This window comes from Pelmatolapia mariae, linkage group LG3_W (genome assembly GCF_036321145.2).
Source record: "Pelmatolapia mariae isolate MD_Pm_ZW linkage group LG3_W, Pm_UMD_F_2, whole genome shotgun sequence".
Lineage (NCBI taxonomy): Eukaryota > Metazoa > Chordata > Actinopteri > Cichliformes > Cichlidae > Pelmatolapia > Pelmatolapia mariae.
Window position 1 is genome coordinate 61,604,506 of NC_086229.1, and position 19,137 is coordinate 61,623,642.

General features: G+C 39.0%; 1 protein-coding gene across 1 annotated transcript in view; it reads left to right on the plus strand.

The window, feature by feature from the left end:
* LOC134623830 (low affinity immunoglobulin gamma Fc region receptor II-like) overlaps nt 1-19,137 on the plus strand; it is a 38,847-nt gene that overhangs the window by 12,035 nt on the left and 7,675 nt on the right. The window contains exons 2-5 of the mRNA XM_065470212.1: nt 17,390-17,683; nt 17,763-18,008; nt 18,095-18,289; nt 18,451-18,527. Coding sequence (XP_065326284.1) covers nt 17,390-17,683; nt 17,763-18,008; nt 18,095-18,289; nt 18,451-18,527 — 812 coding nt within the window. The remainder of the gene's footprint in view (nt 1-17,389; nt 17,684-17,762; nt 18,009-18,094; nt 18,290-18,450; nt 18,528-19,137) is intronic.

The window sequence follows — 19,137 nt, forward strand, 5'->3', positions numbered from 1 at the left end:
CTGGCATGCAATGAAGAAAACAGCTTACACTGCATTTACATGACCACATAACGCAAGGAAGAACACGCTTACATACATGACATAATTGGTATTTTTGAATAGAAAATGAGAAATGGGTCGTTTAGGCGTCCGTGATAATAATGAAAATGTTTTAGTTTGTTATTTTCAGGAGTACAGCAGACCCGCACCAATTCTCCAGATCCAGGAGTCTGAAGAAATTACAGGTTAACATGAATGGATATGTTAAGGCAAGTTTCTGGTTGAATTGTTTACAGTGTCCAGGAACCTGACAGCAAGCCCTAACTGGTGGTGGAAGACCAGCAGGGCTGTGATTTAAGGTGGGGAAGTAAAATTTGGGTTAGTGATTCGGGGGCGGAGAAAACTGACTCTTTAACTGGAGAATGGGAAAGTGTCTGTGAGACTGTGAAGCCATATATGCAAAATAGCACACACAAACATACGCAATGAAGATCGGCTTGCTACTTGTATGAGTGATAGAATGGTGTGAATGTTTAATAAAGTGGTTGAAATAGTTGAAAAGGGTGACTTAGGAGTGCTTTGCACTGATTGATGAAAACAAGGGATTAGTATAGGAAGAAAATGAAAATAATTAAATAATGTGATGAAGTGTAATCATGTATTTCTCTTGCCAAGTTAAATTGTTGAGATATGGCTGAGTATGCAAAAGTTCGAAAGCTCGTGTGAATGTCGACAGAGGAGCTTGCTGTGTGTGTGTGATTGAGGCCTTAAAGGAGGGGTAGATTGTTCAGAGGTGCAAAATTGGTTAAGAGGTTTTATATTAGTGTTGACATATTGTGAGAACGTGCTTATATGTTAAGGATGAATGTGAGTTTGGTAAAGTGCTTAAAGGGGAATATTGTGTACGAAACGGTGTAGCTCTTTACGTTTTGGGTGTGTTGTATGGGTGAAATTTAAGATTGTTGAAGATTTTTGAGGTTGTTGTTTTATTTTTAAAGAGGGAGTTTTAATAAACAGGGACATGTTTAAGGGGTTTTGTAACAGTGCACTTATAAAGAAAAAACCTGTCAGGTGATTTTGTTTGGTACTTTGATGAGCTAATACTCAGCTCTCTTTTTTCTCATTTTTGTTCTAAGCAGGCCTGCAAAAGAAAACAATGAATAACGGCGCCGACAATAGTCTCAGGAGAACAAAAAGGAAGGTGACCTTGTCCGAATTACAATGGGACAGATTGTGGGTCCCTGTCTAAAAGGATTGCAGCGAGCCAATCCAGTTCAAAAGTATAAAGAAATATTTTCCTAGAAACAACTAAAAAGAAAATAAATGATTATATAAATTAACTGAGTTTGCTGAAAGTGGAAAATCTGATTATTTGTGCGGACGTTTACCACTACCGGATGTTGATGCGTGTGAGTGAATGTGTGGGAATGGACAGGTGAATGGACGGACCAGGCAGACTATAGGTTGGACCGACTGGACACTGACAAAAGACTGGACTAAGGTTGGACACATGACGGATAACTGTTCTGTTTTAAGTTTTCTTTTATATTACAGGTTGGATGAAGTGGGGAATGTGAGTATGAAATGTGATGTTCTGGTTAACACACAGGCTTTTGTTTATAGGACGTTTCAAGGATGCAGGCTGTGGATGGAGCCAAGAAAGGATTTGACATGATGAATACTTTGATTTCATTCCTTAAAAACAGAACATACAGACTCAGAAAAGGGGAACTTCAGCTTTGAGCGCAGAGAATAACTCTGGTATCTTGGTAAGTTGACAGGAAACACGTCGAGACAGCCAAATGTATTAGAGCTTGTAATTAAATGTGGGACTTGAAAAGAGGAAGTAAATTTGGTACAGGACGTACTTGAGATGATCAGATGAGAGAAGGAGAAGGTCAGGAATAGTTTAGACTAAGATTGAGAAATTAAATGGGGTAAAAGGGGGTGTAGCTTCAGGGCAGCTCACAGCCCGGTGTAAACGCAAGGTGCTGTCACACAGCTTAAGTTATTTGGTTGATTTATTTTATGACAAAATAATAAGGAAATATTAAAAATATACAACACATTGAGAAGATCTCTTTTGTTATATTTTAGTGTTTAACATGGAAGATGCCTCTCTGGAGCTTCTCTCCCGAGGCTACCCCACCAAAAGAAGCTTAGCTATAGAGACTATGTCAGCTCGCAAACAGACAACAACAAACTAAGACTAGCAATAAATAATCTAAATCTAAATAATAATAAATAGAGAACAATACAGAATCCAAATCTGAATCGAAGAATAAAATAGTGAAATGTAGATTATTAAATATTAGGTCTCTCTGTTAAAAGAAGTCTCTGTTAGCTGACGCCAAGCGGTCGCAGCAGATGGCTGCCCGTACCTGAGCATGGTTCTGTCGGAGGTTTATTCCTGTTAAAAGGGAGTTTTTCCTTCCCACTGTTGCCAAGGTGCTTGCTCAGTAGGGGGTACAGGATTGTTGGGTTTTTCCCTGTATATATGAAATATTTTTAATGTGTATCTGCTCAATATCTTGTTTTATGTGCTTTAATGATGAAGGCTTGTAGAGGCCAGTTTTTACTCACAAACAAGTGCTCAGCCAGACTGAAAAACAGGAAGTTTTAGTGCACAAGGCATATTAATAAATATAGACACAAAAAGAGGAACTCCCGTTATAAACAACGTTCAACAATGTGTGAAGTATAAAGTACCGAAATAACACTATATAAGTCACAGCGGATGATTCTAATGTTAGAGAGCTCTTGCAACTGGCGTCTGAGCTGTGCAGAGGTCGCTCTTAAGACAGGTACTTATGTAGGTTAGCATGAGGTTGAGTCCAAAAGAGGCAAGGCACCCTAAATGCGCACAGCATGCAGCAGGGGGGCCAGAATAATATAGGAAACAGCACATGTAGGGAGAGAAACTTGAAGGGAAAGTCAGGTACGATTTAAAAGCAGGACCTGTTGGGATTGGGGATTTAGCGATTTTATTGCTATCATATAATCTGCCTTAGGATGACTGCATTAATAACATGTTGTACAGTATTATTTTATGTTTGTCATAACGGTGACGTCTTTATTTACAGGGTGAGTTCATTTTATACACAATGCATAACTGTGCTTGTTTAGAGTTGAAGTTCCGTTCAAAAGGGTTTTAAGCTTCACTGGTGAGAGTGTCCAGGTGATACATGTTGAGGGAAGATGAGAACATAGCAGGTTAATTGCATGCACGCTTACAAACACACATGATTTATATATAGGCCAGGCCAGAGGCCTGGACTTGATACAGCTTTCAACTTTACAGCTCCTAACTTGCAGGAATGGCGTGGAGTGTAATGAATGAATGCAAAACATGCTTACAGATACAAACATGACAGGGGTTTATTTTACAGGGTAAAGGTGGATCACAGGTTGCTTTGTTTCTGCTTAGCAACTACTGAGGTAAAAGGTGTTAAAGATAAAGATGCAATAAGCGAACAGGAAACATGTGAGGGTGAGCCGGGTGAAACAAAATGTTGTAGATAATGGAAACTTGTCTAACTGGCATTAACAGTAACTTTTACATGTTATGTATATGCTTGAAGCCAAAAGAGGCGTAAATCCGGATAGAAAACTTTGAAGTGTGCTTTTTAGCGGAGAGTTAGGCTGACATGGGGATGGTGTGTATTTTACTGGAGTTGTGTTTAATAAAACTAAAAGCGTTGCTCACACACATAAAGAGTATGGAGACTAAATAAAGTTAATATAATGGATAGAGCCCAGAACATGATAATATATAAGTGAAATCAAATGCAATGTGTGATTTCACTTTTATTGAAAAATAATTAGCCAAGAAATGTGTATTGAACTCTCCACATACATTGAAACTGCGCAACTCTGAGTGGGCCATGCAATCAAGCAACTGTTACATATCTGCATTAAACTAGCCAACATAGACTCACCACCACATGCCCTGCCGCGGGGGCAGAAAATCATTTGCAAACCAGGGATCTTATGTTGATTATCATATCCTTACTTATGTACACACACACACACACAGAAGGGAAAAATTTCAAAACAAAACAAAAACAAAAACAAAAAAAAAAAACAAACAAAAAAAAATCCTGTCAAGCACAGGAGCAAAATAAAAATCTCTTTGGGCTCTGTTAAAAATTTCTTTAGTAAAAGTGTAAAAGGCCAAACCTAAGAGGTTGGGCAAACAGGAAAGTCCCTGTAGTATCAGGAGTTAATAGTCAGGAAACATTTTTCACTTTAACGCCTTTTTTTGTGAAAAACCACTGACTCATAGATGCAGGATTTGAGAGTATATTTTTTGGGTAACGCCTAATCAACATTTTGACCGCATTATGTTCACTAAAACCTGCTGAGACTCTCTAACCTCACCAGGGACGCCATGATGGGGTTGGAAGAACAATTGGGTCCGAGGTTGCTGATGGGAGTGCAAAATCAAAATGGCCCTTGACGTAAGAGGGGAGGCGTATGCGCCATGTTTGGAGACATGTGCTGCACTTTTATCCCTATTAATACAGCCCGAGATGGCTCAGTAACCTGAGCTCTGGTGGGTCTGAAGATTTTGTCTAAAACAATCCATGAGCACTCAGGTATCGAAAATCCGCTGGCGTCCTGGATGACATCTGTGTTTGGACAATGGAAAGGTGTGGCTATGTCAGTGATATGTTCATTGGCTGTATTTTTGGGAATGTTGGTCATCGCTGGTTGTTGTATCATTCCTTGTGTAAGAGGACTGTTGGTAAAGGTAATGGGTTGTGAACCCTGGCTGGGTTGAGGGCATCTATAGGATGAACTTAGAACCCATAGAGCCGAGCAGGGAGTGATGCAACACGAAGTGTGGTGACATTCCTGATTGGAATGTCAAAAGAGGGAATTGTGGAATTACAGGGATTATTTTACATAACCATCATCTTATCATTGCATTAATTATCATTTCATCAAAGTGTTTATTGAAGCTGCTGGCATTATGTTATAATTTATATTATAGGGGTTATCATAATCAAATATTAACATTTTTATTACAGGTGCAGTTATAACTACTTTAAAATGATTGAGTTAAATATATATGTATCATAACTCATATGCTGAGTATATTGGTACAGTAAAATAGTAGCTGAGCAAAGGCCTGAATGTATTCAGCTTCGTGTGGTATTCGAGTTTGCTTAGTTACAGGTGACGGAAGGATGTCCAGTCCATGGTGACCTCAAAGGCCTTAGATCATCACCATATTCTTAAGAGTATGCCACAAGGAGGAACTTCTGTGTTTGCATTTAATTCTTTAAATACATGAATGTTCTGTACATGCAAATTATGTGCTTGTAAACGCAAGAAGGGGCGTCACAATACCCTGATGTTATAAAAGCAATCTAGAGTGTATTTTGGGTAGAGATGTACAACTGTTTTGCAGTTTGCACCTCTCCACGCAGCGTGCATTCATTAAAATCAATTGTTTGAACGACCTCTTCTGGACTATCATTGTTTTACTCTCATCCTCAATTTCGAACCCGTAACAATAGGAAGTTCAAAGTTCACGGGAAGGTCGCATCTTGTTTTGTCATACATGGTATGGCGAAACACACACTCTATATCTGTCTAGTTACAACAGTCTTTTGTCTTAGTTGGGCTGCTGCAAGGGAGGCTCCTGGCACCGGGCATATTGGGAGTTGCATTTCTTTGCAGACAACATAGTAAAATATGGTTAGGCCTGTCTGAGCAGGTTTCACAGGGTCATATTTTGACTCACACATACAGGCATATACTCTGTTTACACACACATGCCCGTTTGAAACTGTCACATGTTAATGAGATTATGCATATGTGACACACTGTAATGTGTGGTCACATTATGTGATTTAATTTTTGTATATTGTATAAGCTTTTAGGTGTAGTTTTGTTAAGGAAGGGCCTTAATCTTGTGATTTTTGTTGGAGAGCCAACATGTGGTGTGAACCCTAGTTACGCCACAAGGGGGCACTTCCGCCCTAGTGAGATGGTTTAGTGTGACGCTACTGCTCGTCTTCAGATCTGGCAGAAGCGAGAGAGGAAACACACTACCTGTCGTCCATCTCATGATTTATCTGTTTTTTTCAGAACCAGACATAATCTGTCAACCGCCCTCTTGCTTGGGGTGTGTTACACATATTCATGTAATTGCAATAAAAGGAGCACTAAGGGGAGTCCGGCCGAGAGTCTGATGTGGTTCGAGTGGAAGGAACAGCGCTTGACCTCAGTTGGCCTCCCTCGAGCGTGATCACACAAAGAGCTCTGTTTTGTTTTGCTGCTGCAGTTGATTGTCTAATTGTTCCAGCAGGGTTTGTACTTAGATAAACCCAACAATAACTTCCCTTAAGTACAGTGGCAGTGGATGTGGGTTGGAGATGCAATGAGCTTGAACCTGCAGGTGACCATCTTCACTGACCAACCATCTGTGACAGAGGACTCATCTCCTGCTGCTGTCCTGCAAGCAAACAATCATATTTTTTAGAGCACCAACTTATTTGCTGTCTTAAAACCTTTTTTTCTGCATTTGCTATAGAACAGACTCCAATTTAGACAATCTCAGGCTCCCTCCCCACTGGAGAGGTGACCTTGAATGTCCCACTTGTCAGTCTGGATAGCCCTGACCACCACCTGACGTACAATAATGTCGTGGAATCTTTTTTTTTTTAAAGGGGCTATACAATCATGGCCAATAACTTTTCATTCTGATGATCTGCAGAATAATTTAGGTACAAAACAAATTTCAATGTTCAAACACCTGCAGACTTCACTATGTACAGTGTAGACAGTGTGGTCTCTCTAAACTAAGTTTGTGGGATATGATCTTTCAAGAAGCATTTTTAGAGAAAATCAGGCCTTTAGTTACAGTTTGTTAGACAACACTACACGGCACACAGTCAAAATACTGCAATGATTCCTCAAAAGTAGTTTTCATTATGAAAATCAGTGTGTGAATTAAGAAATCTAAAAGGCGTTTGTGACCCGCAGGAGGTACCTATTTCAATAGTACAGAGCTGTAGGCACACAGTCAGTTAAAAAGGGTTTCATGTTAATACAAAATAAAATTAAACATGTACCAGTAGTACCTAAAACAATTAAAAGCTTTACATTATTAAATACGGTTAAAACTATAAAACTGTATCACGGGATGCGAGAGAGAGGATAAGCGCTGCGGTGAACCTGATAAAAACAAATCAACATGTGACACACGTTAAAAAGGAACGGCAACTCACAATTAAACCCCAGCTTGTCAAAAGACTTTTAAAAGGTAAATCTTCAGTGTCGTCTCCCCTCAAGCTCACCGTGGTGCATGCAAAAAGTGGCAATGTGTGTGTCATTGATTGGTTATTTGTGTTTTATGGTGTTTTAGTCTTTTTGTTATATTTTGATCGCGCTTTTAATAGGAGTTAGGTTTTAAAGGTTGGGTATGTGTGTGTTTGTTCCTGTTTCTCTGTTTATCATTTACTGAGTTCTTTTGTGTTTTATGTTGCTTGATTTAGAGGTTTATGTTATTTTGCTTTAGTGAAGGCACGGCCGCTTGCTGTGGGGGCTAGGGACGTGTGGTGGAATTCCCTCTGATGCATATGGGTGTACACACTGGGAAACATAACACACAATTTAAGTTACAGAGAGACTGCACGGTAGAGTAATTGGTGGCACCCTTGGGCACTCCGATCTGTAGGTTGTCTCCCCAAGTGGCCGGTCTCCACCATTTTGATTAACTATTTTATTGAGCTGCTATTTTTAACTCAACAGCATCGTGGCAGGGAACCTTGTTCTTTTAAGTAATGTTTGTGTCTTAATGAAATGTCTTAATCAAAGGTTTGGTATTACTAATCCTGCTATTTAAGTTGTTTTCTTATCTGCGGCTCTATATTGGTGGTAGTTTCTCTAATAAGATGTCTTCTATGAAATTGATTTGCCAAACCTCTGCTTGTTAATAACGAGCCTGTGTGTCTTTTGTTACTGTTACAACGTTTGCACTGGCTGTTGTAATCTCTCCTGGGGTGTACTCCCTCTGCAGGTGGCACCCTTAACACCATTTAGTTACCTTTACCAGTTTTCCTCCTTCACACGACCACACATACATCAAGAACTACTACAAACAAAAACAACTGGGCTGACTGCAATTTCATACAAATACATTTCAGGGCTGTAGCCAAATATTTGACTACACTGATACACATTTAATTTTTAAAATTGATTTTGGTTTTTGCTTTGCGATTTTCTTTCAATCAATTTTTCAACAACGTTTTCATGTTTTTAAGTTTAATTGAGGTGTATTTCCATTAACCATTTTTATGCAATTTAATCCAGCATTTCTAGTGATTTTTTTCTTTTGTGTGTACTTCGTGACCAAAGCAGCAACAATTTCAAAGTCTACCTTCAAGTGTAAATGTGGGCTTCAGCTTGATTTAGCTAAATCTATGAACAATTGTTTGTGCTTTCTGTCTTGCTGGCATGCTTCTTGCGCCACTTTACTGTGAGAGAGTTTAATGAGACGCAGTGTGCAAAAAATAAAAATGCAAGTCATATCATTGCTTATATCTAACTTCTTTACATACGTCACTCAGCCCTGCCTGATCTTTGAATGCTCGCTCTTCACTAGTAACAATAAAACACCAAAAATGGTATTCAGCACACCTCACACACTCCTTCTGTATTTTCGCTGGCAGTTTAGTAAGCACAGTGATACACTACATCTGTCATCACAGGAAGTTTGTGCTGACTTCATGTGGTAACACCTTGTGTGGACTTTAATCAAGAGTTTTCTGTTTAATGCTAGAAAAGGGTTTATTTATCTAATTGTAATCAATGACAGATGGGTGAGAGACAAAATTAACCACAAAGGTGTTATTTATGATTACTGTAGAAGTGATCGATCTAGGATAAAGATATGTTTGGCAAAAGGAGTGGAGGATGTGCAAACTCTCAAATAAGAAAGAGAGTCTACTGTAAACACAGGTGAAACTTGAAAAAATTGAATATCATGCAAAGTGAGACATTTCAGGCCTTTACTTGTTATCATTTTTGATGATTATGGCTTACAGCTTATGAAAACCCTAAATTCAGTCTCCCATGATCATATTCATTGTGAAGCTGACCTGACAATTGTGCAGAAAACCATCATTGACACCCTCCGTAAGGAGGGAAAGCCTCAAAAGGTCATTGCAAGGTGGATGTTCCCACAGTTTTGAGGTCCCAAGTGTCATGGTCCTGGGTCTGCCGACTCAGTGTTTGGTGTTTCTTTATGCTTTTGTTTATTCTGATTATGTTTTCCATTATGATTTGCCATTTGTTAGGTTTCTGTGCCTGCCCTGGCCCCACCTTCAGTGCTCCCCCTGTCTGTCCATGATGTGATTGTGTCTGCTTATGAGTCTGCGTCTGTTAAGTTCTGTGTCTCGCCTGGATCTCTGTGTCTGTCGTGTGCTTACTGTTTTATTTTGTAGGTCTGTGTCTTATGTCAGTGCGTTCAGTAGTGATGGCTCGCTTGAAGCTGACGCTCCGGAGCGTGTGTCGAAAAAAACAACACACTGGTTCAGAAGCACTGTGTCGAAGCTTGCTTCGTTTAGCAAAAGTCACGTGACTCCAGCCTCTTCTGTGCCATGTGAAGGGATTTTCCTTAAGGCAGGAGAAATTATCTCCACGAAAAGGAACAGGTTCGGCCATCGCACAGTGGAACAAATTCTCTTCTTAAATAAAAATGAAAAAGGGTTACCTTAAATGCATCATGGTTTTAATTTGCAAGTTCATAAGCGTTTTCCCTTTCCATTTCACAATCAATTCTGCCCCCAGGTCAAAAATATGTATAGGAAAATTTCCCTAATATAATATTATTTATAAATATACCCCTCCTGCAATTAACTGCATAAGTACATGGAGGCAGGACCTCACAGCAGACGCATACTCCATAATGTGCATTAATATATGTATGTTATATGTAACGTGGTATTTTTCAATTATTGTATTTACCAACATCAAGAAGTCACAAGCAAAGAAAGACCACACCATGGTGCATCTTTAAACAAGGAAAGTTTACTGGTCAAAATTATTTATTAAACGAATAAACTACATTTTTTTAACACCAAAAAATACGCGTTCAAAGCAACACAACAGCAGCCCAATATGAGACAGAGTTCCACTCTGTAGAGTGGGCTATCATTATGAAGCAGTTGGTTTTATTTTGTGGATTCAAGCTGCTCTTCATATTTTTGGCCACCAGATGTCACCAGAGAGGACTGTTGAAAAGCTTCGAGTAATGAACCGTTTTTCAATACAAGCTTCAATGTTTCAGAAAGCTTCATTTGGCCATCACTAGGTTTTGGTTCCATGTTTACCATGTGTGTATATTGTTGTGTGAGTTCTTGTGCCGTTATGTTTATCTGTCCCCCCAGCTCCTCTGTGCACTAGTCTTAATAGTCAGTGTACTCAGTTTTCTCGTCATGTGTAATTATCCTCAGCTGTGTCTCTCAGCTTTTCCCTCTTTGCCCTGTTGACCTTCTGTATTTATTGTCTGTGCTTGCCTCTGTGCTTTGCCGCATCACTAACATTCTTGCCCTCAGACCTGCCTGTGTGTTTTGGTTCTTGTTCAGTTTCTAGCCCTCCTAGTTGGTTCTGTTTTTGACTTATGCCTGCAGTAAAGCAGTGGTCCTTGAGTTTAAGTTCTGCCTCCAGGAGTCTGCAAGTTGGGTCTTTTTCCTGCCTGCCTGCACCCTGCCATAACACTTTCTCTCCCTGTCAAATACAGCAGCTGGACCTTTAGCTACAACACACTGTGAGACAAACTGTTTGTGTGTTTGATGATCTTTGAGCGTTGAACGTTTGTTGAAACGTTACATTTGAAAGAACTTGTCATTTAAAAAATGCTACTCCCTTTATGCTCACACCTCTTCAGTCACTCTAGCCAGATGCTGAAATATCAGCAACAACTTATGGGCAGTTTGGTACAGATTATTATTTAGATTTTTGATTTTATGTATTAATAATAAATGGTGCTGATGCTGTCTGTAAACATTTAACTTATCTGCATCCTCACCAACATCAGCTACGTCCTCCTGTTGTTTTCAGTGAGCTGACATATGAAGCTAAACTGGGATCTCTCATCACAGTGCTGATGATCGTGTGTTTCAAAGTGTGGGTCTGTTTTGTTCCTTGTGGTAAAAGGTGTGTTTTTTTCTTCATCTAGTGTTAATAATCAGTGACCAAATATAACCAGAGGGTGATTTTCCAAAATAGAAAAAAGATGATGATCACATCATCTTTGTGCTACATGAGGAACAATAACTCTGTTCTTTTAACACACATCCTGCACACTAACACTGCATTTATAAGCTGTGGTATTTGCAGTGATGTCCTCTGTGTGTGTTTTAATGAAACTGAGTTTGTGTCTGGAAGATGTCAGATACATAAACTTCTCCTTAACATAAAGATTTGATTTTATTCTTCTTCAGACTTTAACTGTGATGCTCTGATACTTTCACTAACATTCTCCTGTTGTGTTCATTTACTTTACATAAACATGAGTTTACAGAGCTGCTTATTCTTCTCATGTTGAACTTTGTGTGTTTGTGTTCAGACTTTAAACCAGAGCCAGACGTCGTCTACTCCTCACTGAAGTAGTCCACCAGTCCAACCACTGACGTCCAGCTGCTGGTCTCTAACTGGTCCACACAGCCACACAATGTTGATTTGCATACATTCTGTAGTGTCTTCTCATTATAATATACACTCTCAGTGTTTGTATGAGTGTATATAGTATAACTAAAATATCAATGTCATCTGTGCAGCATCAATAAACTTTGCTGTCACATGTTGTTCCTGTCGTGTGGTTCTGTGGGTTTCAGAAGTATTGCTGATTGAAAATGTGAACTGTTTTTCTAACTGATACACACCTCTATTCAGAGCAGATAACAAAGAACACACAAACAACTTAACCTCAACCACAGACTAAAAACAGCAGGAACATCTTTCAGTGACTGAAGTGATTCAGAACAAATTGTTTGTCTGAAGAGTTGTGTATCAATTTGTGTAAAGTCAATCAAATTGGTAAGATTTTACTTCACCAAGACTAATGTTGAATTAGTGTCAGAGAGCTGACTGACAGGAGGAATGTCAACACGGGTGTGTATTGATGGAAAATATAAAGAGGAACATGATAACATTTATCATCTGTGACACACACAAACACAGTACACATATCTGTTTGACCAGGACCCAGCTCAACAGCTTATGAGTGAATTTGTGTCTGAGAAGCACCTGAAGGTGACGTCACCTGATTTGGAGGTGTGAAAAAGAGTTTTATGTTCAACTTGGTCTTTAATTATTAGAATACAAACACTGAGCACACAATTCTGAAGTGTTTCTTAATATCGCAGATAAAAATCATCATCAATCAAGGCTTTGCATCAGATACCAGCTCTGCCTGAAGAGCACAAGTTTGTCCAAAAACTGCTGTAAATATCAACTCTCGGTAACTACAGTTTGTTACAAAGACACTGAAGTTAAACTGGAACTTGCACAGTTCCCTACGAGCCTGTGACTGTAAGCACAGAACAAAATGACGGACGTTTGTATTTAGAGTTCAGCATCACCTCCCCAAACTCACGAAATAGAATGAATTCAGCATTAAATACACTTATGCTGAGTGCAGCATTGAAAGGCTGATGTGAAAACATTGGCATCACCTAGCACTGGCTCCAAGTTAATTCCTATAAAGTCATATCGGCTGCCCCAAGCAAGCTTTTGGCCTGCTTTTCTTAACCCTGAGTAAGGCAAGTTAAGCAGCATGGACAGAAGTCAAATTTGGTTATGAATGAATGTAAAAAAAATGAATACATTTGTAAAAAGCATGTGAGCAGTCGCTTGTCATTTTCTGTGCTGCTGCTAAAGCCTGTGGATTCAGTTCTACTGCTGAAGCTCAGAGAGCTGCACTGAAACACCCGAGCTGGACAAAGAGCTCCAGAGAAGCCTCGGCTGACTAACAGCCCAGTAAAATATCTACAGAGTGTCACGAGATGTTTGTTTCAGCTCACTCTGTGTTTCATAAAAGAAATAACCAGAGTAAATGGTATATGGCCTGTATTTGTATAGCGCTTTACACATTCAGTCATCCACCCATTTACACACACGCTGCCACTGTTGATTTCAGCTGTAATGATTCATCTTCAATAAAGCAGGCAAGTGATGGAGGGCTCTGTGATTGGAATAAATATGAGTTATATGCCCAAATAAAAGGATTTTCAGTGAAGAGGTTAATCTAATTAACTCGATATATTTCATCTCATTCTCAAAATGATAATCTTACGTTACCTTATTGTAACAAGTGTCACCTGGCAGTTCGCTGCTCACTGACAGGTGATTGGCAGAGGAGCTTTGAAAAGGTAGTTGGGTGTGTGGGGTGAGGTCAGCGTTCTTCTGTGGGAAATTCCAGAGGTGATTAACTCTGATGCGAGTGGGTATATTGTTTGTGTGACCACGAGTTTTAATGGAGGAACTGATCAAGCCCTAGATCGACTGCATGCAGGAAAACCGATCAATATTATGTTGTCGTGCTCTCTGCTGTCCTTTTTCGTTCTTTTGATTGATTTGCGATTTTGTTTTGGTTAGTCCGTCCAGCCGTAAAGGCAGTTTATGATTGAGAATGAGTCGTATAAGGGCGGACTAACCTCAATTTTTGTTTTTTGTTTATTCTTTTGTGCCTCTTCCCTTCATATCCCAGATTGCAGGTCATGCATAGCACTGATTCCCAGCTGTGCTGAGATCCGAATTGTTTAGAGTGGGTGCCCACAGGTATATTGATTGCAGTGTCTCTAAACGGGATGTGGCGGTTTGGTAGGTCTCATGTGCAGCTGGGATATCAGCAGGATGTGTTGTAAGTCCTGCCTGGAAATAACTGGGAAAACGTATGTATAATTAATGTAATAAATAAATTATCAATTTATTTCTTTGCCCCTTTTATTCGGTACCTATGTCCTCGGTTACATTCTGTTCATTTAATATACAAGATCCAATTTCAGTCAAAATAACTTGTAGTGGGAAAGCTTTTGTGTATCTTTTGAGTGAATGTCTTTGTGAACGTCTGTGAAGGTTCTCAGTCATCCAGGTCATCGTAGACTAAGGAGCTTGGAACTGAATTCTATACTGGCCCCAGCAGTAGACTGAATGTATATAAAACAATATAAGAGGAAGTTGTCATAAAGTCAGCAAGCAAAGAAGACACAAGGAGCAGGCATATCAAGCAGTAACCAGCCCTGAGAGGAGATACTGTGAAGGCCAAAGGTCAGATGAAAACTATCATGTGCTGGACAAACTGAAGCTCCTTTGCTGCCACCTGTGTGGCTGATTTCTTTATATACCATGCAAATACCTAGCAGCCACTATAGTAGGAACATCTTGCTGGTACTGGGTCGCACACAGCTCAGAAGAGAGATCAGAACTACGGTAGAAAAACTAAGTTTGAAAATGAAGTACTGAGCAAATAAATTACAAAAAAACACATAAACACAACTTAGTTCAACTTTGTTCATCAAAATTCTTAAGCTAAATCAAAATCAGCAAAGCTTCAGTACTGCAACCTTATAAGTGATAGAGACTGGGCAGGTCTGCTCCCCAACATTAATAACTGAATAAGTGACTACAATAGAAGAATAGAATAATGCTCATTGAACATGTACATCAAAGTGCTCGACACCAACTGTGGAGTAAAATAAAATATTAGACAGCAGGAATAAATAACAAATATATAAGAAATTTATACAATCAGGAGGGATATATTCAAAAATATGTACAAAAATAAGACAAAGGCATCAAAATAGTTGCAAACTGCTTGGAAGTAGCACAAACACTTTCTCATCTTCTTCAAAGATGAGCCCAACCATGGAGGTTTCATCGACATACTTGATGATAGGGCAAAAGGACACTGGAGGAAATATGTTGTTTGATTCATTAAAACACTGCAAATAAAACCTTTTTTTAAATACAGCAAGCATTCAGTGTGTGGGAAACTATGGAGGACACATCGATTTATTTTATTCTTTCTCTTAAGATTGCCACAGAAAACTGAGCATCCATCCCCAATCTTGTCTGGTTTCAGAAGCTGTGCAGGCTGGGCTTTGTTAGAAATTGGATGGTTAACTGGGAACATCAAATGTCTACAAACATATAAAGAGTTATAACAGGAGTAAGTTTGTGACACGCATGTGTCAGTGTTTTCTCCTGTGGGATTATAATATTACCTTATGCCATGTCAGACCCCTAATTAAAGATGGTGAAATATTACGTAGTTTTAGTTTGCATTATTCTCCTGAATTAGATGAAGGTGATTATTACATTAGACAGCTGATTTATTGCGAATGAATGATATTGTTTTATGATGCATTATACGGCTGAGTTATAAGAAATACTGTTTTCAGAGAGTCATGATCTTATTTGTCTGATTAGAAGAGAACAGAACAGAACCGGAGAGGTTTTCTGCCCCATCTCAGCAGGAGCAGATAAACGGACATACATGAAACCACAATTCCTAAAACATGGATAACAGAAACATGAAACTCTAATAATAATCATCACAACCACAACAAGAGAACAAGAAAACAATCCATGATGCAAAATTAAACCAAAACATAATAAACTCAAAATACTGGGTCCAACGGACCCAGAACCGTGATATATATATATATATATATATATATATATATATATATATATATATTTTTTTTTTTATTTTTTTTTTTATTTTTTTTAAATGTTGGATCATCACAGTGTTTCACTGACCAAAAATACTGATAAACAAGCAAAATTAGTGTCCAACACTGTATTACATCTAAAGAAAATGTTGTTTTTATGTCATGGCTCCCATTTCTCCTGATAATGTTAATGCTAGAGGAAGTCTGGAACCGTTCTTGAGCGTTGGCAACTTTCACACACTATGTGCATCAGCGTTTCTCAACCCTGCTGTGAAACTTTATGTGGTCTTTGTTGCTGTGGCTCCTAAACACTTCCACTTTGCAGTTAATCATGGACTTGGGTAAACTATTATAGTACCACACTACAATTCAGGAGGAGCCTATAGATATGGCTACTTAGAATTGCTGCTTCCAGCTTTCTGGTGGTTTCCAGCTGCTGGGAGTCCCCCCTCCAATCGTACAGTGTCACCAAGAGATATTCTTCAAAATGTCCTGAAGAAAGCTGCACATGTTGTTTCATGTTTCATTTGACACAAAGTGACTAAAACAGAGTGGAGAAAATCCAGATTTCCATACATCCTGAAGAACACGTTATTCACATCTCTTTTGGTGCATGACTGCTAGAGATCATTTGATTTTAAAATGTTGGTTTTGTTATGAAAACGTGTTTGCACAGGTAGTTTCAAGATTTTTTTAAAACAAGAAAAAAAGCCCAAAAGAAATAGCTGGAGTGCACAGAGAAAGAGGGCGGGGATTCATTTCCCGTAAATGAAGAAGATGTCACATCACTGAGAGGAACGATGAAGGAAACATCTCTGCAATGTCTGCTCAGTAAGTAAAAACCTCTTAAGGTTACCTAAAGTTTATTTTGACAGATTTTTCGAATGTTGATTGATGACAGATGAAAGAAAATGACATAAACAAGAAGTGAAACAGAATTTCAAGAAAGTTTAAAACACAAAAAAGACACATTTCAGTTGTGAAGAGGAAGTTTGAGCATCTTACACAAAAATAGGATGTGAAAAACTGAATTTAGCAATTTAGTGATTTTAAAAACAGAACTGTACTGTGGACATACATTTACTATTACTTGTGATGTCTTTTTAACAATGCATACAGAAAGTCTACAGCACGAAAACAAAGTGGAACGATATTAAAAAAATGAAAAATTGATGTTTTGCCTGTTTGGCAATAATACAAAAATTCCTCCATCCTCAGATTAAGATCAAGACTGTTTGTTTCTGTTGTCTTTGTTATAACAATAATTGAAGTTAAAGACTTTGTCTGATCTTGAAAATAAACATGTTTTATGTGGAGTTTTTTTCTATCACTGTTTGTGTTTATGTCTGTGGACGTGATTCATGTCTGACTGCAGTCATCACATTAGACAAATCACAAGTTTCAAATTTTGACATGAAACATAAATCAGACTTTAGAGGAACATTTTAATCAACACTGACACCACAGAATCTCTTCTCTTTATTGGACACAGCAGTACAGAAGAAAATATGACTTATCACTTGATTGATTGACTGATTGATGAAGAATTTATGTGTTTGTGAAAAGTCAAACGAGCCTTTCCTCTTTAGTTCTGATCTCACTGCTGAGCTGCACAACAAACCAAGGTCAGTAACCTTCTTCTGTCACAGTTTAAACCTGATAAATGTTCACTGATATGACCTGTTTGTGTTCATGTTTCACAATGTAAAGTACAACAGATCATCAGTTTTTCATTGTAACCCTCACAGCTCGTCTGACTGTGAGTCCCAGCAGCTCTCAGTTCTTTAAAGGAGACTTTGTGTCTCTGAGCTGTGAGGAGGACGACAGCTCTGCTGGATGGACTCTGAGGAGAAACACAAGCAAACAACAGAGGACTCAGTGTGGAGATGGGTGGGGAGAAGGAGCTGGTTCTTCCTGTAATATTAGCTACATCTTCACATGGGACAGTGGAGTTTACTGGTGTGAGTCCAGAGAGGGTCCCATCAGTAACATGGTTAACCTGACAGTCACTGGTAAGCTGAGTGTGTGGAGTTAGTGTTGATGAAGCTGTGTGTAAATGGATGAAATGCTGTAGTTTGTCTCTGTGTTGAGGTGGATCAGTGATCCTGCAGAGTCCTGTCCTCCCTGTGATGGAGGGAGATGACGTCACTCTGCTCTGTAAAACAAAGACCACTCCCTCCAACCTCCCAGCTGCTTTCTATAAAGATGGCTCCCTCATCAGGAAGCAGCCTACAGGTCACATGACCATCCAGCATGTTTCCAGGTCTGATGAAGGCCTCTACAAGTGTGACATCAGCGGTCATGGAGAGTCTCCATCCAGCTGGATCACTGTCACAGGTGACACACTCACCTGTCTGTGTTTCTGCAGCTTTCAACATTCACAATGTGACGACAACTTAATGACTGTGTTTGCTTTATTTTAGACAAACACACCACCACACCTCCACCTACATCCACACCTCCACCTACATCCACCTCTCCTCCTGATTTCTCCTGTGTCCCTCTATCACTCTTTTCTCTTGTCCTCACTGTGTCAGTTATTAGTTCAGTCTGTGTTCTGGTTCTTTTGGTGTTACTGGTTCTGCTGGTGAGACGACAAGTTCAAAGGAAAACTGAAAGTGAGTCTGAGATGTTTCTCTTTCAGGTTTAGTTTCTCAGAGTAAAGTTCTGTAAATAAAACTTTTAACGTCATATTCACAAATTATTTAAACAGTTTCCTGCTGTGATTATGAAACAGTGAATTACTTTGCTGTTCATTCTGGTTTCTTTTATCTGACAGGGGAGGAGTTGGAGATGATGACATCACGTACAGCAAAGGCTCAAGTCATCAACAACAGCCAATCAGAGGAAGCAGAGGTAGTTTTTAATGTGCTGTGTGTTGAGGGTTCATGTTGATATTCAAAGGAAATATAAAAATTGGCTAAATGAACTCTGTGAACTCACTGATCTTAAACTAATGTGTTAAACACAATTAAAATTCCTTAAATATTACTTGTATAATATGCATTGTTCACACTAACATTTGTTAAAGCCTGAAGAATAACTCTTTGCCCTGTTGACCTTCTGTATTTATTGTCTGTGCTTGCCTCTGTGCTTTGTCGCATCATTAACATTCATGCCCTCAGACTTGGACTGAAGCTAAACTGGGATCTCTCATCACAGTGCTGATGATAGTGTGTTTCAAAGTGTGGGTCTGTTTTGTACCTTGTGGTAAAAGGTGTGTTTTTTCTTTTCCTACTGTTAATAACCAGTAACCAAATATAACCAGAGGATGATTTTCCAAAATAGAAAAAAGATGACGATCACATCATCTTTTCATTGTGTTACATACCATTGTTTAAAAGGTTCTTTGTGGCATCAGTCTAAAGAACCACTTTTGGTTCCAGGTGGCACCTTTATTTTTCTGAGTGTAGTGTGTGTCAAAGTGTGGGGCTGTTTTGTTCCTTGTGGTAAAATGAGTGTTTTT